Source organism: Tenrec ecaudatus, chromosome 5 (genome assembly GCF_050624435.1).
Source record: "Tenrec ecaudatus isolate mTenEca1 chromosome 5, mTenEca1.hap1, whole genome shotgun sequence".
Taxonomy (NCBI): Eukaryota; Metazoa; Chordata; class Mammalia; order Afrosoricida; family Tenrecidae; genus Tenrec; species Tenrec ecaudatus.
The window spans coordinates 132,689,174-132,707,703 of NC_134534.1; the positions used below are offsets into that span (position 1 = coordinate 132,689,174).

The 18,530-nt window shown below is 45.1% G+C and overlaps 1 protein-coding gene across 1 annotated transcript in view; it reads left to right on the plus strand.

Moving 5' to 3' along the window:
- Positions 1-18,530, plus strand: part of FRMD4B (FERM domain containing 4B) — a 308,744-nt gene that overhangs the window by 209,212 nt on the left and 81,002 nt on the right. The window contains exons 6-7 of the mRNA XM_075549903.1: positions 3,151-3,207; positions 4,062-4,084. Of these exons, the coding sequence (XP_075406018.1) occupies positions 3,151-3,207; positions 4,062-4,084 (80 nt within the window). The remainder of the gene's footprint in view (positions 1-3,150; positions 3,208-4,061; positions 4,085-18,530) is intronic.

An 18,530-nucleotide genomic window follows, 5' to 3' on the forward strand; every position in this document is an offset into this window, starting at 1 on the left:
GTACAGGTGAAACATGAATAATTATCACTGCTGATATATGTTGATATTGCCCTACCCTGGGCTGCTTGCTTGTTTTATGGTCTGGCTTTTAGAAGAATGAGGACAGGCCTTTGTTTTTGAGAACCCCAGTCCAATCCTCAGGGAACCTGAGTGACCATGCTTTCAGAAACCCTCTATGAGTGAAGGTGTCTATACCCTTCCATAAACCTGCCTAGTCGGCTTGGACTTGCCAGGCCTTTGTTACTCTGCACCGGTGCATATGAAGCTGTGAGGAAAATCACTGCTCAGGCTCAACAAGGAGAAGGGAGGGAGGGAAAGGGCGCAGGGCGGTTTGTTTCCCCCCCCCCCCCCCCCGAGTTCCTTGTCTATAAACGCTCTTCACTTTCAACAACTGACTTTGTAGGGTTAGGTCAGGGAGGAGATTCTGGAAACCATGTTTGTGTCAATGCTGACGAGCAAGCATACTCCCCCAAAATACTTTTTTAAACAAAGCGTTCTATTTTGTTGGTTGCAATATTAAATGATACCTAGTTTGGGTTACGATATTAAATGATGCAGTGACAAAGATCTATTTTGGGGGGTTGCAATATTAAATGGTGCTGTAATTAAGAAATCTTTGTTTATGTTTTGGTTGCAATATTGAGTGATGTAGTAATGGCATTTACAATTGCACTGCATACACAGACCTCAATGAAGGACCGTGTCAGTCCTGTTGATAGATATTAGATCCCCTGTATATGCACACTTCTGCATCCAGGCTACTTTGTTGCTGGGTTTTTTTTGGCTCTACTCAAACTTTTATTTTTTTTAAGATCATTTTATTGGGGGCTCTTACAGCACTTTTAACAATCCATACCTCAAGCATATTGTATTAAATATATTTATACACACGTTGCCATCATTATTTTCTAAACATAACTTTCTATGTGAGCCCTTGGTATCAGCTCCCCTTCTACCCTCATGACCCGTTGATAAATTATTATTATTTTCATGCCTTACACCGACCGTTGTCTCCCTTTCCCCTCGGTTTTTCCCCCCTCTCCTCTTCCTACCTTCCTGGTATCGATGCTCCCATTTCTGTTCCTAAGGGGTTTAGCTGACCTGGATTCAGTGTGTTGTGAGCTATTATCTGTACCTGTGTACATGCTCCAGCCCGCAGTGAAAGGCAGGACAGGGGTCATGATAGTGGGGGGTGAGGAAGCCTCAAGGAACCAGAGGAATAGTGTGTGTTACATGGGTGCTATGCTTCCCCCTGGTTGACTCATCCCTTCCTTGAGAGCCATCTATGAGGAGATGTCCCATTGTCTACAGATGGGTTTGGGGTCTCAGCTCTGACCCCCCCCCCTGTTCTCAGCAATATGATTTTTTTTGTTTTTGTTTGTTTTGAGTCTTCTGGTGCCTGTCACTAATCCCGTCGACACCTCTTGATCGCACAGGCTGGTGTGTTTCTTCTTTGTGGGCTTGTTTCTTCTCTGCTAGATGGCCACTTGTTTAACTTCAAGCCTTTAAGACCCAGACGCTATATCTTTTGACAGTCAGGCACCATCAGCTTTCTTCACCACATTTGCTTATGTATCTATTTTGTCTTCAGCAATCGTGCTGGGAGGGTGAGCATCACAGATTGCCAGGTTGTTAGAACCAAGTATTCTTGCATTGAGGGAGGGCTTGAGCAGAGGCCCAAAGCCCATCCACTTCCTCAATTTATTGCCATATAAATATATGTACATATGCCAATGCCTCTATTTTTATGAATTAATATATTTACATAAGCACACACTTATGTTTACAGCTCTGTCCATAGCTTTGCTTCCAAGATCTTCCCTCTGTTTCCTTCTACCTTCCTCCTTTCCCACTGCCATGCTCGCCCTTCTTCTGCCTCTTAGTAATTCCCCTGCGCTAGATTGCTGTTATTCCAACACTCCCAGGATCTCTACATCCTCCTTGTTGTTGATTTTAATTCCCTAGTTGTACCCCTGTTTATAGATTGTTTGCTCACTGCTCCCTTCCCCATCTCCTTCTCCCCACAAGTCCCTCGAGAATCTTCAATACCATTGCTTTCTCCTCAGGCTTGCTTCCCATGCCTATCTTATGTAGGTTGGCAAACCAACAATAACAGAGACAATACAAAAAGAAAGCAAAAAAAAAAAAACTGAAGAAATGAAGAAAAAACAGTTATATAATAATAATTAAGCAAAAAAACCCAAAAACCCTGAAAAAGCATAGATAATTCCAGATCTGTTCTCTCACCTTTATGACTATCTCCCCACTGGTCCTGGGGGGTGGGTTCTGGGAACTGCCCCCCCAGCCTGGTCTGTTTAGGGGCTCCTCGGGGGCTTTGCTCCTGTTGCTGCTCTGTCATGTTCCCTTCTTGGTTTGCCTCGCTGTGGAGGGTTCAGACTGGACTCACTCCCCGTCATGTGTCCCAGCATTGTCCTCTGTTGAAGTGTGCTCCAGGGAGGGGACAGCATGCCTCAGGCTGTTGTTGGCCATACAGTCCTCTCTGTGCCAGGCGACTTTCTGTACGCAAACTCCAGACCTCTTATTTTGAGGGAAGAGAAAAGATGATATAAAAAGTGATCCATTAGAGTTCATCAAACTTCACTACAAAGAAAAAGAATTTTAGACTCTTGAGCCTTTGCCGTGCTGGTTTTAAGGCTTCTCGTTACAGCTATAAATGGTACACCTCAACTTAGGAATGCGTCAATGATGGAGAAGTGAATTTATATTTTTAATAATATTTGCTTTGTGTACATACAAAAATAACCATGCTATAACACACAGAGAGGAAAAACTATCTCAAGAAAACACTCACAGACAAATCTAAGAAAATCTGCAGGACTTTAAAATGAACTTGGATAGAGAAATTTTCAGGCTCAAGGTCATTCATATTTCCTCCAGAACACGGCTCTCCAAACAAATTTCCCAGAGCTCACACACACACATAAACACACACTCATACACACACACAGAGTGGTTTCTCCTTACCCGCACAATGCTTCACTCCCCCCCCTCTTTACCCTGCAGTGGTATGATCTGCATTTGATCGTAAACTGGAGGTGCCGGGCTGTGACAGCTTCCCTAACCGGACAGCTATTTGCTACAGCCCAGGGTAGCGCCGTGCTCAGTGATGCTTCCCTTTTCCACCCACAGGGACAAATTGAAGTAGACAGCGAAACGAGCTTCAAGTTGGCAGCGCTTATCCTGCAGGTAAGAATTTACAGACGGGCTCTTCCGGCTCCTTTTTTGTGTGTTGGTTTTGCTAACTGCCTACCATGGTGCAACTTTTTCAGGGGTCAGTGGCTGGTAGATTTTTAAACCCGTTGGTTGTTTTTGCCAGTGAGAAGTCCGAGCCACCGTCTCCGGGTGAGAGTAGACTGCATGGGCCATAGAGTCACACTGCGTGTCTCAAACCAAGTGAACTTCAGAGCTGGCACAGGGAGAAGAGGGGGACCATCTCCCTGGGAAAGGCCTTCTGGGGTGCATGAATTCTGGAAGGACGGGTGGTTGCAGTAGCTGTAATTTTCATTTAAATTTAGTAACTTGGAATGGATTGTTTTGAGGTTGAGCTCAAGAGAGAGCCCTTTAATTTTTTAAAGGCTTCAGTGTCTGAAAAACAAAGCCTGTTTCCATGCTGATTTTAAAAGTAAAAGCAATTGTGTGTCTTGTTTTACCTGTGTCGTGGTTTAAAATCTGTGTCCAGAGTTTAAAAAAAAGGGGGGGGAGTCCCTTGAATAGAGAATCCTTAATTATGCGTGCTTTGGAAAGTAAAAAGAAGCGTGCTGCTTTGTGCTGGTGCTGATGCATTTGTCTCTGCTAAAGGGAGAAGGCGATATTGCAGATATTCGAACATGCTGCATTTCCAGTCTGTAAGCTTTCACGTGTACATGCCCCACTCTCCCTCACAGCCAGATCGGGATAGTTTTGCTTCTGTCATAGCACAAACATTCTCCCAAACAAAACTCAGAGACTATAAGGGACCTCCTGGATCAAGAAAAGTCATTGAGCTTGACAAAATCTCTATCGATTATTTATCTTTTTTCTTTCTTCATTTTTTTTTTCAGGAAGCCAAAGGCGATTATACCAGGTAAGGGTTCCTTTTCTGTTGTCTAGCGCAAAATAAAATAGCTGAATTATTTAACGCTGTTATTTTAAATAACAATGGTGGCAAACTCAAAGAAAGCAAATCCCAGGGCTGGCTGGCAACTTCCATCTCTTCGCTCTTCAAATAGAACCTAATCTTTTTGTGTAGGAACCTGGGAAAGACGCTGCCTGACAACTTTCTTCCAGCCAGGGGGACAGCGGGCTGGGAGGAGGACTTCCCAAGTACTGCTTGCTGTCATCTGTTAGCAAGATGAAGAAGTCTATTTTTAAAGAAAATCTATGATCGGCTGTGCCGATTCTTCTTTCGCATTTAAAAAATTAATAATAGCCCAGTGTTCAAAGAGTGATAACATATGCGCAAAAAGATTAAATCCCTCAGCTGCTTAGTTAGGGATTAATAGAGAGCTTTCTTTTGGCTGCTGCCCCCAGGGGCCTCGCCCTGCATACACACTTGACCTGATAGTTGTATTGTTGCTGCCAGACACTTGCTGGTTCCAACCGTTCAGACTGGCTGCAGCCCCAGAGCCTGTTTACATTTGAATTCACTTTCTACCTGCTCCAGGCAGGCTTTCAATGCAGCCCTTGTGGTGGGGAACGTTACAGAATGGGGAGAGGCTTCCCCTTAGAAACCGCTCCTAGGCCAGTGGCCCTTTGGAAAACCTGGCCTCTGACATGGGAATGTTCCACTCCCAGTAAACTTTCCCTGCAGATTATTGACAGAGTGCCAGCCAAGTCCTCTGAGGAGTGTGCTCCTTAACGAACTGAGAGTAAAATAGTGCTTTCCTCGCCTGCAAACCCACCCACGCTTATCCAGGCCCCTGGGTTGCACTATGCTGCAGACCCGCCAGCCCCTGGCCTGGTCCTCATGAGCATGGCCAGGGAGCCCCAGTAATACCGTGCGTCCAACGCTGCTTCCTCCTCTTAGCTTTGTGCTGCTCTAAAAATGATCTTTGCACGGTTAGGAAAGATGCGCGGAAGGAGTTCTAGAAATCACTTCGTTCTTTTCTTTTAATTATAAAGAAAGCATGTCGGGGCAGGGAGGAAGGGGTAGGGATTTCTAAGTCCTGAAGCAGCATCCCGAGGCGCCCTTCCAGTTGCCTCTCCTGGAGGAGCAGATATTCCAAGAATGCCATCCTTTATGGGGGGGAGTCTGAAGTAGATTTACACACCAGGCCCTCCGGGTCAAAAGCTCAGACCCTGCCGCCTGTGGCTCGCTCGCCTTCCCTCCTCCGCCTTCTCCCAGGGGGAAAGGCCGCCCGGCCCTCAGCCCTTGGCCCTCGAGCCACTGGTTCCTGTGAGCCTCCGAGCCTCCGTTTGGGTAGCAGTAAAAGGAACCCTGCCCAATAAACCTGATGTCGCTGCGGAGTCACCCACAACGCGGCCACATCGGCATCGTACTGCTGTGATCCTGGAGGTTTCCATGGCTGATGGTCAGGACGTATTCGTAGCTCTCTTCAGTACAGCAGGCCAGCTGAAACCTATCCAGCATCAAAGCATCCGGCGTCCAGCCTAACAGATGGGGGGTGGCCGCACAGGGGGTGCACTGGCGAGGTGGAAAGTAAGAACTCTGTAACCATGACATCAGTGCCCTCTTTATGGGTCTGTTTGAAAATCAAAGGTGCCCTAGTGGCGCCCTCCAGTGCAGCGTGAGAAAGACCTGGGGATCCATTCCCCGAAGCCGTAGGGCCTGAAAAGCTGCCTGCCCCAGAGGATCACATGGGAGGCAGAATCACTGTGAGGGCAGAGGACAACAAACTGAGGATTGAATGGACATCAGCGTTGCCCGAGGCATTAGAAAGGATAGAGCAAGTTCTCCCTGCTGTTTGGTTATCAGTCTAGTGTCATTGGCTGGAGAAACTGCCCCCTAGAGGGTTTCCTGTTTTATCTCCCCAAATTACAATCGTGTGCTGGGGAAAAAGAAGAGAGAGAGATTTATTTCATAAACTTTCCTTCAGGAAGATTCTTTGCCTGTACCCGCAGTGGGGGGAAGCCCAGAACTGACAGGCTGTAGATCAGGCTTTCTTGCTTCAAAAGTTAGTAAATTTATCTGGCTCAGTCTGATGCAAGCCTTCCCCTTAACTTCAGCTTCTTCTTGGTGCTTCTCTAGACAGAAGATGGGGAAAACACCCATGTGAAACTATCTAAACCATGTGGAGGAGTAGACAGAGCCTGAGCTTGGGGCTCAAGCAAACCATCTCATGATGCGTGGGCCCTGTCTAAAGTTCACTTTCCTCATCTGTGAACTGAGTTATTACAATAGTGATTTCTGTAGGGTAGCTTTAAGGAGGGAATTAGTGACGTAGAAAAGTTGTATAAAGTATAAAGCATTGCACAGCATTTTTAAAACATTTTATTAGGGGCTCATACAACTCTTACCACAATCCATACCTATACATACACCAGTTGTATAAAGCACATCCATACATTCCCTGCCCCAATCATTCTCAAAGCATTTGCTCTCCACTTAAGCCTTTTGCATCAGCATTTTTTATTGCAATGGGGGAGTGAAAGAAATATATGGGGAATGTGATTTTTTTTTTTTGTGGTCACTAGGCTTATTATTCAAAAGGATTTGAATGTGTTGCTATCACTACCTCCCGTCTGTCTTCCTTCCCTCCTTAATGGAGAGAATTTTTTCTTTCTCCAAAATATTGTTATAAAAATTATTTTTAAAACCAGGCAAAATAAAAATACCATGCAACAGCGTGTATACTGGTTAGAGCAAAGGCTGAGAAACCAGCCGCCATTGAGCCCATTGCCATTGGGTTGGTTCCAGGGCCCACGGCTCACAGACAGAGTGGAACTTACCTGATAGGGTTTCCAAGGCTGTGTCTGCCTTCTCAGAAGCAGACAGCCACAGCTTCCTCCCACGGTGCAGCCGGTAGACACCAAGCGCCAACCTTTCCATTAGCAGCTGAGCACGTAATCACTGGGCCATCAGCATTTCTCTAGAACCAAAAACCAAAACCACTGCCGCCACTCATAATTAAAAGTTCCATCTGTCTCCTAAAGAGCAGCTGGTAGTTTTGAACTGCTGACCTTGTGGATTGCAGCCCAGTGCACAACCACTATACCACCAAGGGTCCCTAGAACCGATGAGAGCAGGGCAGAGAGGAAATATTGCTACTGAATCAATTCCAACTCACAGTGATCCTATATAGTGTCTCTGAGGCTGTTTATCGTTATGGGAGCCGATAGTTCCGTCTTTTCCAAGGAGAGTGACTGGTGGATTTGAACTGCTGATCTCGAGGTTAGAAGTCCAATGCTTCCCTGAGAAGGCTCCACCTCATTCAAATCTCTGGTCTGCCACTTCTCAGCTATGTAATTTTCACTCTCTGAGCTGCAGTTTCCTTAATAAAAGTGCACACCCCCTAGTATTGCTGAGAGGACTAAACAGATATTTAAAGTGCTTAAAAAATCCCTGCCATCTCTGCGTATACCTGACAAAGGAGGAGTCTGATCGGCCAGTCTCTTGTTGTTCTGACATGACTTAGTTCCTGTCCTTTTGCTAGTAAAATATTGTGATGAACATCTTTCGTTGTTTGGGGTGTCCTTATTTTCTTAATATCTCTTAATATTTCTTTAATTTAAAATGAGTGGTTTTACTTTCTTTTTCTTTTTTTAAATCATTTTACTGGAGCTCGTACAATTCTTATCACAATCCATACATACATACATTCTGTCTAGCACATTTGTACATTTGTTGCCATCATCATTCTCAAAACATTTGCCTTCTGTTTGAGCCCTTAATATCAGCTCCTCGTTTTCCCTCTCCCTCCCCGCTCACCCCTCATGAACCCTTCATAATTCATAAATTGTTATTATTTTGTCATATATTACACTGTCCAACGCCTCCCCTCACCCACTTCTCTGTTGTCCGTCCCCCAGGAAGGAGGTTATACGTAGATTCTTGTAAGCGGTTTCCCCTTTCCACCCCACATTCTCTCCACCCTCCAGGCATCGCCACTCCCATCACTGATCCTGAAGGGGTTATCTGTCCTGGATTCCCTGTGTTTCCAGTTGCTATCTGTACCAATGTACAGCCTTTGGTCTATTCAGATTTGTAAGGTAGAATTGGGATCATGAGAGTGTGCAGGGGGGAGGAGAGGAGAAGCATTTAAGAACTAGAGGAAAGTTATATGTTTCCTCATTGATACCCTGCACGCTGACTGGCTCATCTCCTCCCCACAACCCTTCAGTAAGAGGCTGTCCAGTAGCCTACCGATGGGCTTTGGGTCTCCATTCTGACCTCACCCTCATTTACAATGATATGATTTTTTGTTCTTTGATGCTTGATACCTGATCCCTTTGACACCTCGTGGTCACACAGGCTGGTGTGCTTCTTCCATGTGGGCTTTGTTGCTTCTGAGATAGTTGGCCACTTGTTTATCTTCAAGCCTTTAAGACGCCAGGCGCTATATCTTTTGATAGCGGGGCACCATCAGCTTTCTTCACCACATTTGCTTATGCACACATTTGTCTTCAGGGATTGTGTCGGGAAGGGGTGCATCATGGAATGCCAATTTACTAGAACAATGTGTTCTTGCATTGAGTAAGTTCTTGAGTGGTGGTCCAAAGTCCATCTTAATATTAAACCTATAAATATATGCACGTAGATCTATTTCCCCACCATCCTATATAAATATATTTACATATGTACATGCCTGTATTTAGGCCTCTATAAATACCCTTTCTTGCCTAGTTCTTACCTATATTTCCTTTTATTTTCCTCTTGTCCCACTATCATGCTGAGCCTTCATTTGGGTTTCGGTAATTTCTCTTGGTTACATTGCCCTTGCTGAATCCCTACCAGGCCTCTCACACCCTCCTTGCCACTAATTTTGGATCACTTGTTGCTCCCCTGTCCTTGGTCAGGGTGGTGTTGGTCATCATCACCTCCTTACCTCTTAATATTTAAGTGAGGTTTCTTAGGTGGAATTTCTAAGAGAATTGTCGATAAACTGCTGAAATGGAATCTATGCATTTTTGAGACAGCTCAGTTTAAATTATAGAAAATGTATCATTTAATCCAGTAAACACCTACTGAATGCCTAAAATGTGTTAGCACCCACCTATCTTTGTACAATATGGCGACTCCAGGATAAACCCCTCTCCCTCCTGGGAATTTGACATCCTTTCAAGGGCTAGCTCTGTGACAATCCTGGATTCTATTTTCCCTCCTTGGTTTCCATCTATGTATCTCTTGACTTTTAGAAGTTTACGGAGTTTTGATATGTTGATTCCAAAGTATCCTCTAACACTTTCCTAGACTGAGACCATGGGCTTTTCCATCGGAAACGGTGATTTAACACCTAGAGGCTTTGGGACATCTTGTGCTTTGGTCTGCCCTTCTTCTTGAACTTAGTGTTTCCAAAGCTGTAATCACCAGGGTCCCAGCCTCCCCACCACCTCCTTGTCCACTGCTTGCCCTTGAATCACACACCACCCTCTTGCATCATCTCTAAGGCTTTCCCCCTTTCTACCTCCTACCTTTTCCTCCTCACCCCATCAGTGAGCAAGTGAGCTTTCCCCTTCTTGCTAAGAGAACCCTAGTTTTCTCCACCCCCAGTCTCCATTTTATAAACATGTATATGGGGACAGTTTATTTGAACTAACAACTAAGCGTTTGCAGTGACACCGTTAAGTAACACTGGCGTTATAGGGGTTACCTATTGGACTGCTAACTCCAAGGTCAGCGGTTCAAACCACCAGCCACTGGGCCTGCAAAAGGGGCTGTGTACTCGCGTAAACAGTTGCAGTGTCAGAAACCCACCGGGGCAGTTCCACCGTCTCTACATGGTTGCTATGAGTCGGCATCCCCTCGATGACCGTGCGTGTGGTTCGGGTTTGTGACCTTGTCAGAAGCCAGCCTGGTTTCATCCAGTTCTCACAGCCCATGGAGCCACTATGAGTCATCGCTGGAGAAACGAGTCACAGGGTTTCCAAGCCTGTGTTTTCTTTTCCTTCCCATGTGTTAGTGTGCTTTGAGCAAACGTTTACAGAGAAAACTGGCTTCCCATTCAACAGGTCATACACATCTTGTTTCGTAACTTTGCAATCTTCACAACATAGCCACATTCTTCCCACTTCAGTGTGTCTACCATTTTAATTCGTCCTTCTTTCCTGGCCTTTCCTACCATCTGAGCTTTATCCCGGGCGCTAACGCTGCCTTTTTGACTGTTCTAAGGAGGGCGTACCCTTCTGGTGCTATTGTTCACCTTATAGGCCTGTCGATTGATGGGCGGAAAGTTGAGCCACTTGTGAGTGAGTCCCATTCCGGCCCTGGAGGGTGACTAAGGACCACAGTCTCTGTCCAGGTTTCCACCATCACTATCAGGCCAGGAAGCCAGAAGCAATCTTTATGGAAACAGACTGCCACATCATTTCCCTGTAGATTGGCTGACCTTTCTGTTAGCAGCTCCTCGCCTTAGCCATTGTGTCGAGAGGACTCCTTTCATGGCGCAATTAAGGAAAACAGAAAACAGACTTGAGTTACCTTCCAAGACAGTTACTTTCCTTTTCATTGTTGATTACTTGTTAAAAACTACTCTCTTGGTTTCTCGTTGTATACAGACACCCCCCCACCCCCACCCCCCCCAGACACCAACACCTCATCCTGGCATTCAAGTCCCTACTTGATCTGCATTGTGAAGTTTAGCTTCCCATAGTCTATTGTCCGTGAGTCTACATATCTATCCCTGCATCCATCTCTTCCCGGTTTTTCCCTCACATGGACCAAAAGCAGTGCCTGTGGAGCGGATTCCAGCTCGCTGGGATCCCACGTCTGTCAGAGGACCTGTGTTCCGGGGAGCTTTTCGGTAGCTGATTTTCCAGAAGGAGATCGCCAGGCCTTTCTTCCAAGATGCCTCTCGGACACGTCCACTCACAGACGCCTTTCCCCTACACATCGTGTACCATTTTGCCTTCTTGACTTTGCTCCAGTTTTTCTTCCTAGAATGCCTAGCAAAGTAACAATTCTCCCCTCCTCATTCTGCTTCCTGCCATGTGTCCTTCCGAGTATTTTAAGGGAATGTCCTCATCACCAGTAGAAATCCCTGTTGTCTGATAGTTAATGAAGCAGTAGAGTAGGAACTTCCATTGTCTCTAAATAGTCAGTGGTCTGACTTTCTCTGTCTGCCCTAAAGGTTACAGCTCACAGGCTACGAAAGATAACAGGCTACTTGGGCAACACCACACAGACACAGACAGACCCAGCTCCTTGAATTCCAGAGTGCTGATACCACCCAGGGAGAAGACCAGCTTTTATCACTGAGTTGGATGCAAATGAGCCTGTAAATGCAAAGCCTTTTGGGATTGGGGGTGGGGGAGTTGTTGTTGTTGTTACTTGGTTTGTTTTTATTATTTTAAGTCCCGAAAAAATGGAAGTTACCAAGTAACTGTGTGGCTAGGAGTGTGGTTAGTATGCTTTGCTTAAAAGAAAACACAAGTGACTACATTTTACACTTCAGTGCAGGGTCAAACTGAGAGCACCTTAGGAGCAACTGTAGAGGGGAAATAGATAGTCACAATATTCACAGCTTTGCCTCAAACTGTGGCTGTGTCTCATGAGGAAAGGAGCCTGTTTGGGTGCTCTGAGAGTCGTTTCTGAAGGGGAAAAGTATTCAAGGACATTAATGAACTCCCTGACCACTGTCTCACATTGAAGAACACTTACAGCCCTCGGTCCATTTCCAAGCCTTGAGAGTCAGTAACAAGAATGTAAATAACAGCTCTCATAGATCTGGGCCGCAGTCATGGGTCAAACAGGACAGTTGTGAAGATGTCACAGGGCCCGTGGTGTTCCGTTCTGTTCTGCAGAGGGCGCTACGAGTCAGAACCAGCTCCACAGCACCTCACTATGACAAACGGAGACAGGGCATGTGCTGAGCCCTTACTCTACTGGGATCAACTCTGGGATTTGACTGCTTGGGTTCAACCCCAGGACCAGTCGCTTGTGTAACTATGAGTAGTTTACCTGGCACTGGCTTTGCGCTGCTGAGATGAACAGTTCAAACCAAGCAACTCCTTGATGGAAGCAGGTGAAGGATATCATCTTTGAAAACTAGTCTGTGACACAGCCAACTCAATGGAAGAGGCTTTGGGGTTTTTCTCTGGACCTTAGTTTCTATAGATGAGGTGATAAATAAGTACCTATTTCATAGAGCTGATTGTGACACAATCCACTTCAAAGAGTTTTGACATAATGGGGTGGAGCATTATTATGCTGTCCCCATAGACACTATGATTATCCTTGTTTCGTTGTTATTTCCCTTGGATTCATAGTAACCTCATGTGATTAACCAGAACTGCCCCATATACACAGCCTAGGAAACTCTATGGGGCAGTGTGTGTGTGTGTGTGTGTGTGTGTGTGTGTGTGTGTGTAAAACGCTGTAATCTTCTAGGAGCGAATTGCCAAGTTTTCCTCCCAGAAAACCTTTGCTGGGTTGCAGCCCAGTGTCCTTCACACACTGAGGGTCTTCCTCCTTCATAATGCCCATTTAAGGAAATGAGTCCCTCATAATGACATGTCCACAGCACTTGAGATGACATCTCTCCGTCCTTGCTTCCAAGACACATCCGGGCAGTACTTCCTCCACAACTGATTGGCTGGTTCTTCTGGCAGTCTGTGGTAGTTTCTTTTCATAATCCATACATACATCCATTGTGTCAAGCACATTTGTGCATTTGTTGCCATCAACATTTTCAAGACATTTTCTTTCTACTTGAGCCCTTGGTATCACCTCCTTATTTTTTTCCTTCCCTTCTTCCTTCCCTCACCTTTGATAATTTATAAATTGATATTTTTTTTTCATGTCTTACACTAACTGATGTCTCCCTTCATCCACTTTTCTGTTGTCCATCCCTCAGGGAGGGGGTTATATGTAGATCATTGTGATAGGTTTCCCCTTTCTCCCCCTATCTTTCCTTTAACCTCCTGGTATCCTTCCTCTCATTATTGGTGCTGAGGGCTTTATCAGTCCTGGATTCCCTGTGTTTCCAGCTCTTATCTGTACCAGTGTACATGCGCTCATCTAGCCAGATTTGTAAGGTAGAATTGGGATCATGATAGTGGGTGGGGAGGAAGCATTTAGGAACTAGAGGAAAGTTGGATGTTTCTTCAGTATGTTTCTACTGCACCCTGACTCGTCTCTTCCTTGTGACCCTTCTGTAAGGAGATGTCCAATTGTTTACAGATGGGCTTTGGGTCTCTGCTCTGCACTCCCCCTCATTCACACTGATATGATTTTTCATTCTGGGTCTTTGATGCCTGATACCAAATCCCATCGATGCCTCATGATCACACAGGCTGGTGTGCTTCTTACATGTAGAATTTGTTGCTTCTCAGCTAGATGGCTGCTTGTTTGTCTTCAGTCATTTAAGACCCCAGAAGCTATATCTTTTGATAGCTGGGCACCATCAGCTTTCTTCACCACATTTGCTACGCACCCATTTTGTCTTCAGCGATCATATCGGGAAGGTGAGCATCACAGAATGCCAGGTTGTTAGGCCAAAGTGTTCTTGCGTTGAAAGAGTACTTGAGTGGAGGTCCAATGTGTGACTGCTACCTTGATACTTAACATATAAATATATGTACATAGAGCTATTTCCCTATCATTATTATACAACTCTGTATATGTGCACGATTGTATTTAGACCTCTATAAATGCCCTTTGCCTCCTACTTCTTTCCTCTGTTTCCTTTTACTCTCCTCTTGTCCCACTATCATGTTCAGCCTTCATTCGGTTTTCAGTAATTCCTCTTGGTCACATTGCCCTTGAACAAGCCCTACCTGGCATCCTCCACCTGCTTGGTACTTTTAATGGGCTTCACCAGCACCATAATCCAATGTTTCAATTCTTCTCCATTCTTTCCTATTTATTGCCCAACTTTCGTGTGCAAGACAAGGTGACTGGAAGGACCCCCTGGTTTGGGTCAGGGGCACGTTAATCCTCAAAGGCACAACTTTGCTCTTCCTTTAACACTGAAGAGTGGCATTGCGAGAACTCTAATGCGCATGCTCGGTGAGGGCGGTATTCCCCCCCCCCTCACCGGTGATACCGCGGTCAGTGAACACAGACACCTACATTTTATCCTGGATTACGGGCTTTAGGGCAAACATTTTTATCTGTCAGGGGAGCTCTGCGTAATGTTATTTTTGTTCTGACTTGTTTTCTGAAAAGGGGGCAGTAGCCCAAATAAGTTTGGGAACCTATAGTTCATAAGGTCAAAGCTTCTTACAAACGATGGGTTACCACTCATATGAAGTCGCGCAACTTAATGTGGCGATCGCAGCAATCTGTATCAGAACGTGCGGCCACCAAAAACTAACTCAAAAGCCAACGTGTAATGACGCTGAGGTATTTCTGGCAGCGCTCGCCCAGGTTGCAAATTTCTGGGATGAAAAGAAAAGCTGGGAAAGCTCAGGAAGCCCTTGAGTAGAGCCTGTCTTTTAGCATTCTAACACACATTTGCAAGGCGTTTATTGGCAAAATAGAGATGTCTGACTTGCGAAAAATTGAGCATTCCCGTGCCACATTGAGACATTAATGAAGCTCCCTGAGAAGTAGCGGCTTCTTCATGGAACGACCCTGCTTGGAGGTTGGATGTAAGGACAGAGGCAAGTCCTTTTGTAAACCAGTCAGCTTGGTGCATTAGTGCTTTACATACCATGTATACTCGGGTATGAGCCGAGTGTTCAGCACATTTTTAATACAGTTTCCGTGGTAAAATTAGGTGCCTTGGCTGATACTCAGGCTGGCTTATACTCAAGTTTATACAGTACTTTTCATAATTTATAACAACTTGAAAGTAGCAGTGTATTTTCCATGTTTTCTAAATATTAACTCAAGTTAATCTTCTGATCTGATCTTGTTACGTTTGTATCTCATAATTCCCATGTCACAAGCTTGTTACTAAATTAAGAAATGTAGGCCGACATTATCATTTTTATAGTATCGTAACATTTCCCATTGCTAGCGCGTCCATTTGACAGATGGAAATTTTGAGCTTTGGTGTGGTTACATAGCTTACTGGTGCTAAAAATAACCAAAACTGAAAAACGAGTTTGACCACATGCAGAGTTGTTATGTTAAAAAAACACACCAGAAACCAAGAACTATAAAAGCAAGGAAACACAGGGGAGTATGAACAAATAACGATGAGAAATAGTTGATTAAATGGACACCAAGTTGTCTTCCACAAGCTCTTGGGCGCAGTGTATCTCCAAAAAGAGAACAGGTAGGAAGCAGTTCCTATAATTATGTGTCCCCAGTGCTTGGAGGAGGCGCCTTGGTGGCAGAGTGGGCTGTGTACTGAGTTGCTGACTACAGGGTCAGTGGGTCGAACCCACTCTTCAAAGGAGCGAGGTGAGGTTGTCCATTCCTGTAAAGAGAGTCTCAGAAACCTAAAGGGACAAGTCTACCCTATGCTATAGGATGTCTATGTGCTGGAATAGATTAATGGCATTAAGTCTTGATATCTTGTTAATGCTTGGAGGTGGGCACAGTGGTGGCTCAGGAGTAGAATCCTCACCTTCCATGCAGGAGGCCCAGGTTCGATTCCTGACCAGTGCACTTCATGTTATCAGTTTCTGGTTTCATTGAACCTTCCAGAGTAAGAGGGACTAGAGGACAGGTTTGGTAGTCAGTGAACTAGCTCGTGGATCAGCTGTTTCCTACCAGTGTGGGGACAGTACCTAACCAGGCAGCCTTTCTTCCTGGTGTTCCTTGTGTGGGGTATCGCCATGAACCAGACACCGGCTGGGACAGCAGGGAGCAATAGCAACAATGTGTGGAGCATCTAGCTGGACGGTGTCTCATGGACTTCACCTTATAAAACATGAATTGATTTACCAAAAACTCAGGGTTCAAGTATCTTGCAAAGATGCAGTCTTGAAAGTATATTCTCCAACCTCCCTGCCTGGTTCATTACTCCCTTAGTTTTAATTTCATTAACTCTTCTCATTGTCCTCCGGCTGATTCGAACTCGTAGGACTCTGTGGACAGAGTAGAGCTTCCCCTGTGGGTTTCTGAGGGCAGATGTCTGTATAGAAGCGGAATGCTTCATCTCTCTCCCACACATTAACTCGGGTAAATATATTGATCAAATTCTGAACCTTCTTTATCTAAAAATATATGGATTTTCAAAGAACCATCCATATTATACAGTGGGCATTTTTATTCTCATCCATTCTATGTGTAGAATGTTAGGGTGTCCACTATTATGTACTTGGACCCCTTCGTTTTGTCACTGATGGAATGAGGCATGATGTATGTACAGCAACCCAGGCTCCCAAGTCTCCCTGCTATCTTAGATTTACCGTTTTAACTTACACTCGTACAAAGAGGCTCCATAGATCGCTGTTCTCCCTGGTCAAAGAAGGCCGCGTGGTATCTGTCAAGTGGCCCGGGGTCTGATGTGAGCCACTTGAGGAGATAGCGTAAGAGTGAGAAGGCAGGAGGTGAGCAGCCTACTTTGGCGCCATTGGAACGGCTCACATTCATTCTTGTAGGTGTAAGTCCCTACAGTGTGCCAGGCGCTGACCGGAGCCTGCCTGTGACAGAAGCACACCGGGGTCCCAGTCCTCTTTGTATTGCTGAGCCTGCCTCACTCCACATTCTTTAGAGGAGACACTGAAAAGGCCTGGGCTTTGTAATCAGACATCTGTGAGTTTGACAGCCTCCTTCCTCAGCTGCTGGTTGTGACCTTGAGCCAGTCTGGGAGCCCTTGGTACCTAAAGTCCTTTATCTTCAGGAATTTGATTAGGAAGATCCTGTGAGATAAAGAGCCTTGAAGAAAGTCTGGCACAGAGACTCAGCACTTGTTTGTCTCCAGGGTTTAGTATTTTAGCTTGGTTGTCTCCAGTGTTAGTATGATAGAGATGGCCTTTTTAAAAGAAAGGATCCTGGCCTCCATAGGAGGACATAGGATTGTGGGATGGACATCAAGTTCTTGTCCTAAATATTCAGATCTCAGCAATTATCCTTAGTACTTAAGGCCAGTTCTTACATTAGAAATATTGTTGTAGATGAATGTTTATTGGCATGAGAAGATGATTACAATGTATGCTGTGGGAAAGCAAAATAACATAGCTTATACTTTCTTGTACAGCAATACACACACCCATATAGCACACGTGTTACATATATAAAAACCAGTCTCTAAATGTTTGTCTTTATACTAAGGTGACTAGACGTTCCGCTTTTGGCGGGACAGTCCCGGGGGCGTTTTTTAAAAGTCCTGATTTTTGGAAAGAGTGCACGACAAGCTAGGGTAGACGGTTTTCGGCTGCCATGTGGCTATTTCACCAGGATATGAGTTTTATCGATGGTGTCCCGCTTTACCAATGTTAAAATCTGGTCACCTTACTTTATGCAATCCCATTAATAAAAATATTTTCACATTCATTCTCAGTGGGTACATTTATATTTGTTTTATTTATACAATGATATGCACATTCCAAACCAAAACCCAAATCTGTTGACATGGACTCAGTCCCTACTCATGTAACGTCTGCGTTACAAAGCTAAGTACTCCATCGTTTGTCCTTGGGTCTAAACTGGAAGCCCTGGCAGTGTGGTGGTTAAGTGTTGAGCAGATAAACCACCAGCAGCTCCGTGGGAGAAACACTGGGCTTTCTGCTCCAGTAATTAGTTACCGTCTTAGAAACCCACAGGGGGTCGCTATGAGTCAGCAGTGAGTTGAGTTAAACTGGAAGCAGGTGGCTCTTCTTTTGCACTTCTGCTGAGCCTGCTGGAATTGCTCCCCCTAACTCCCTCACCCCATCCTCACACCCCCCCCCCCCCCGTCAGTGAGTAGTCAAGAGTAAAGCATTTGTGCGCCCACGGACTAGAAACCTGCAGAATTGCTCCTACTTTCTTTCTAGTCTTCTTCCTACCCAGCACGCTCTTAGGATTCTGAAGAACATTTATTCGGAATTTGGGCAAAGCTGAGCTTGGACTCAGCTCCCTCGTCTGTACAGAGAGACTCACCCTTCTTAACTGATAGGCAGATTCAGAAGAGGACACAAAACATACAGTATGGGTCGTGGTGTCAGATGGATCCTGACTGAAAATGAAAACTATCAGAAGGATGTTTCCCTGTGTTTTGTTGACTGTGTGGATCATAACAAATTACTAATGATGTGCCACAGAGTGAGAATCCCAGAATACTCAGTTATGCTCGAGAGGAGCCTCTACAAAGGCCAAGAGGCAGTCATTAAAGTAGTGCAAAGGGAGGCTACATGGTTTAAAATCAAAGGAAAGGCGTGCGTCGGGGTTGTATCATTTCAATGCATGACCCAATGCTTATTCAATCTATATAAAAAAGAAGGCAGCAGGAGGCTTGGAGGACTACTCATAAGCAACCTATATGTAATATGCAGATGACAAAACCCTGCTTGCTGAAAGTAAAGAGGTCTTGCAGCAC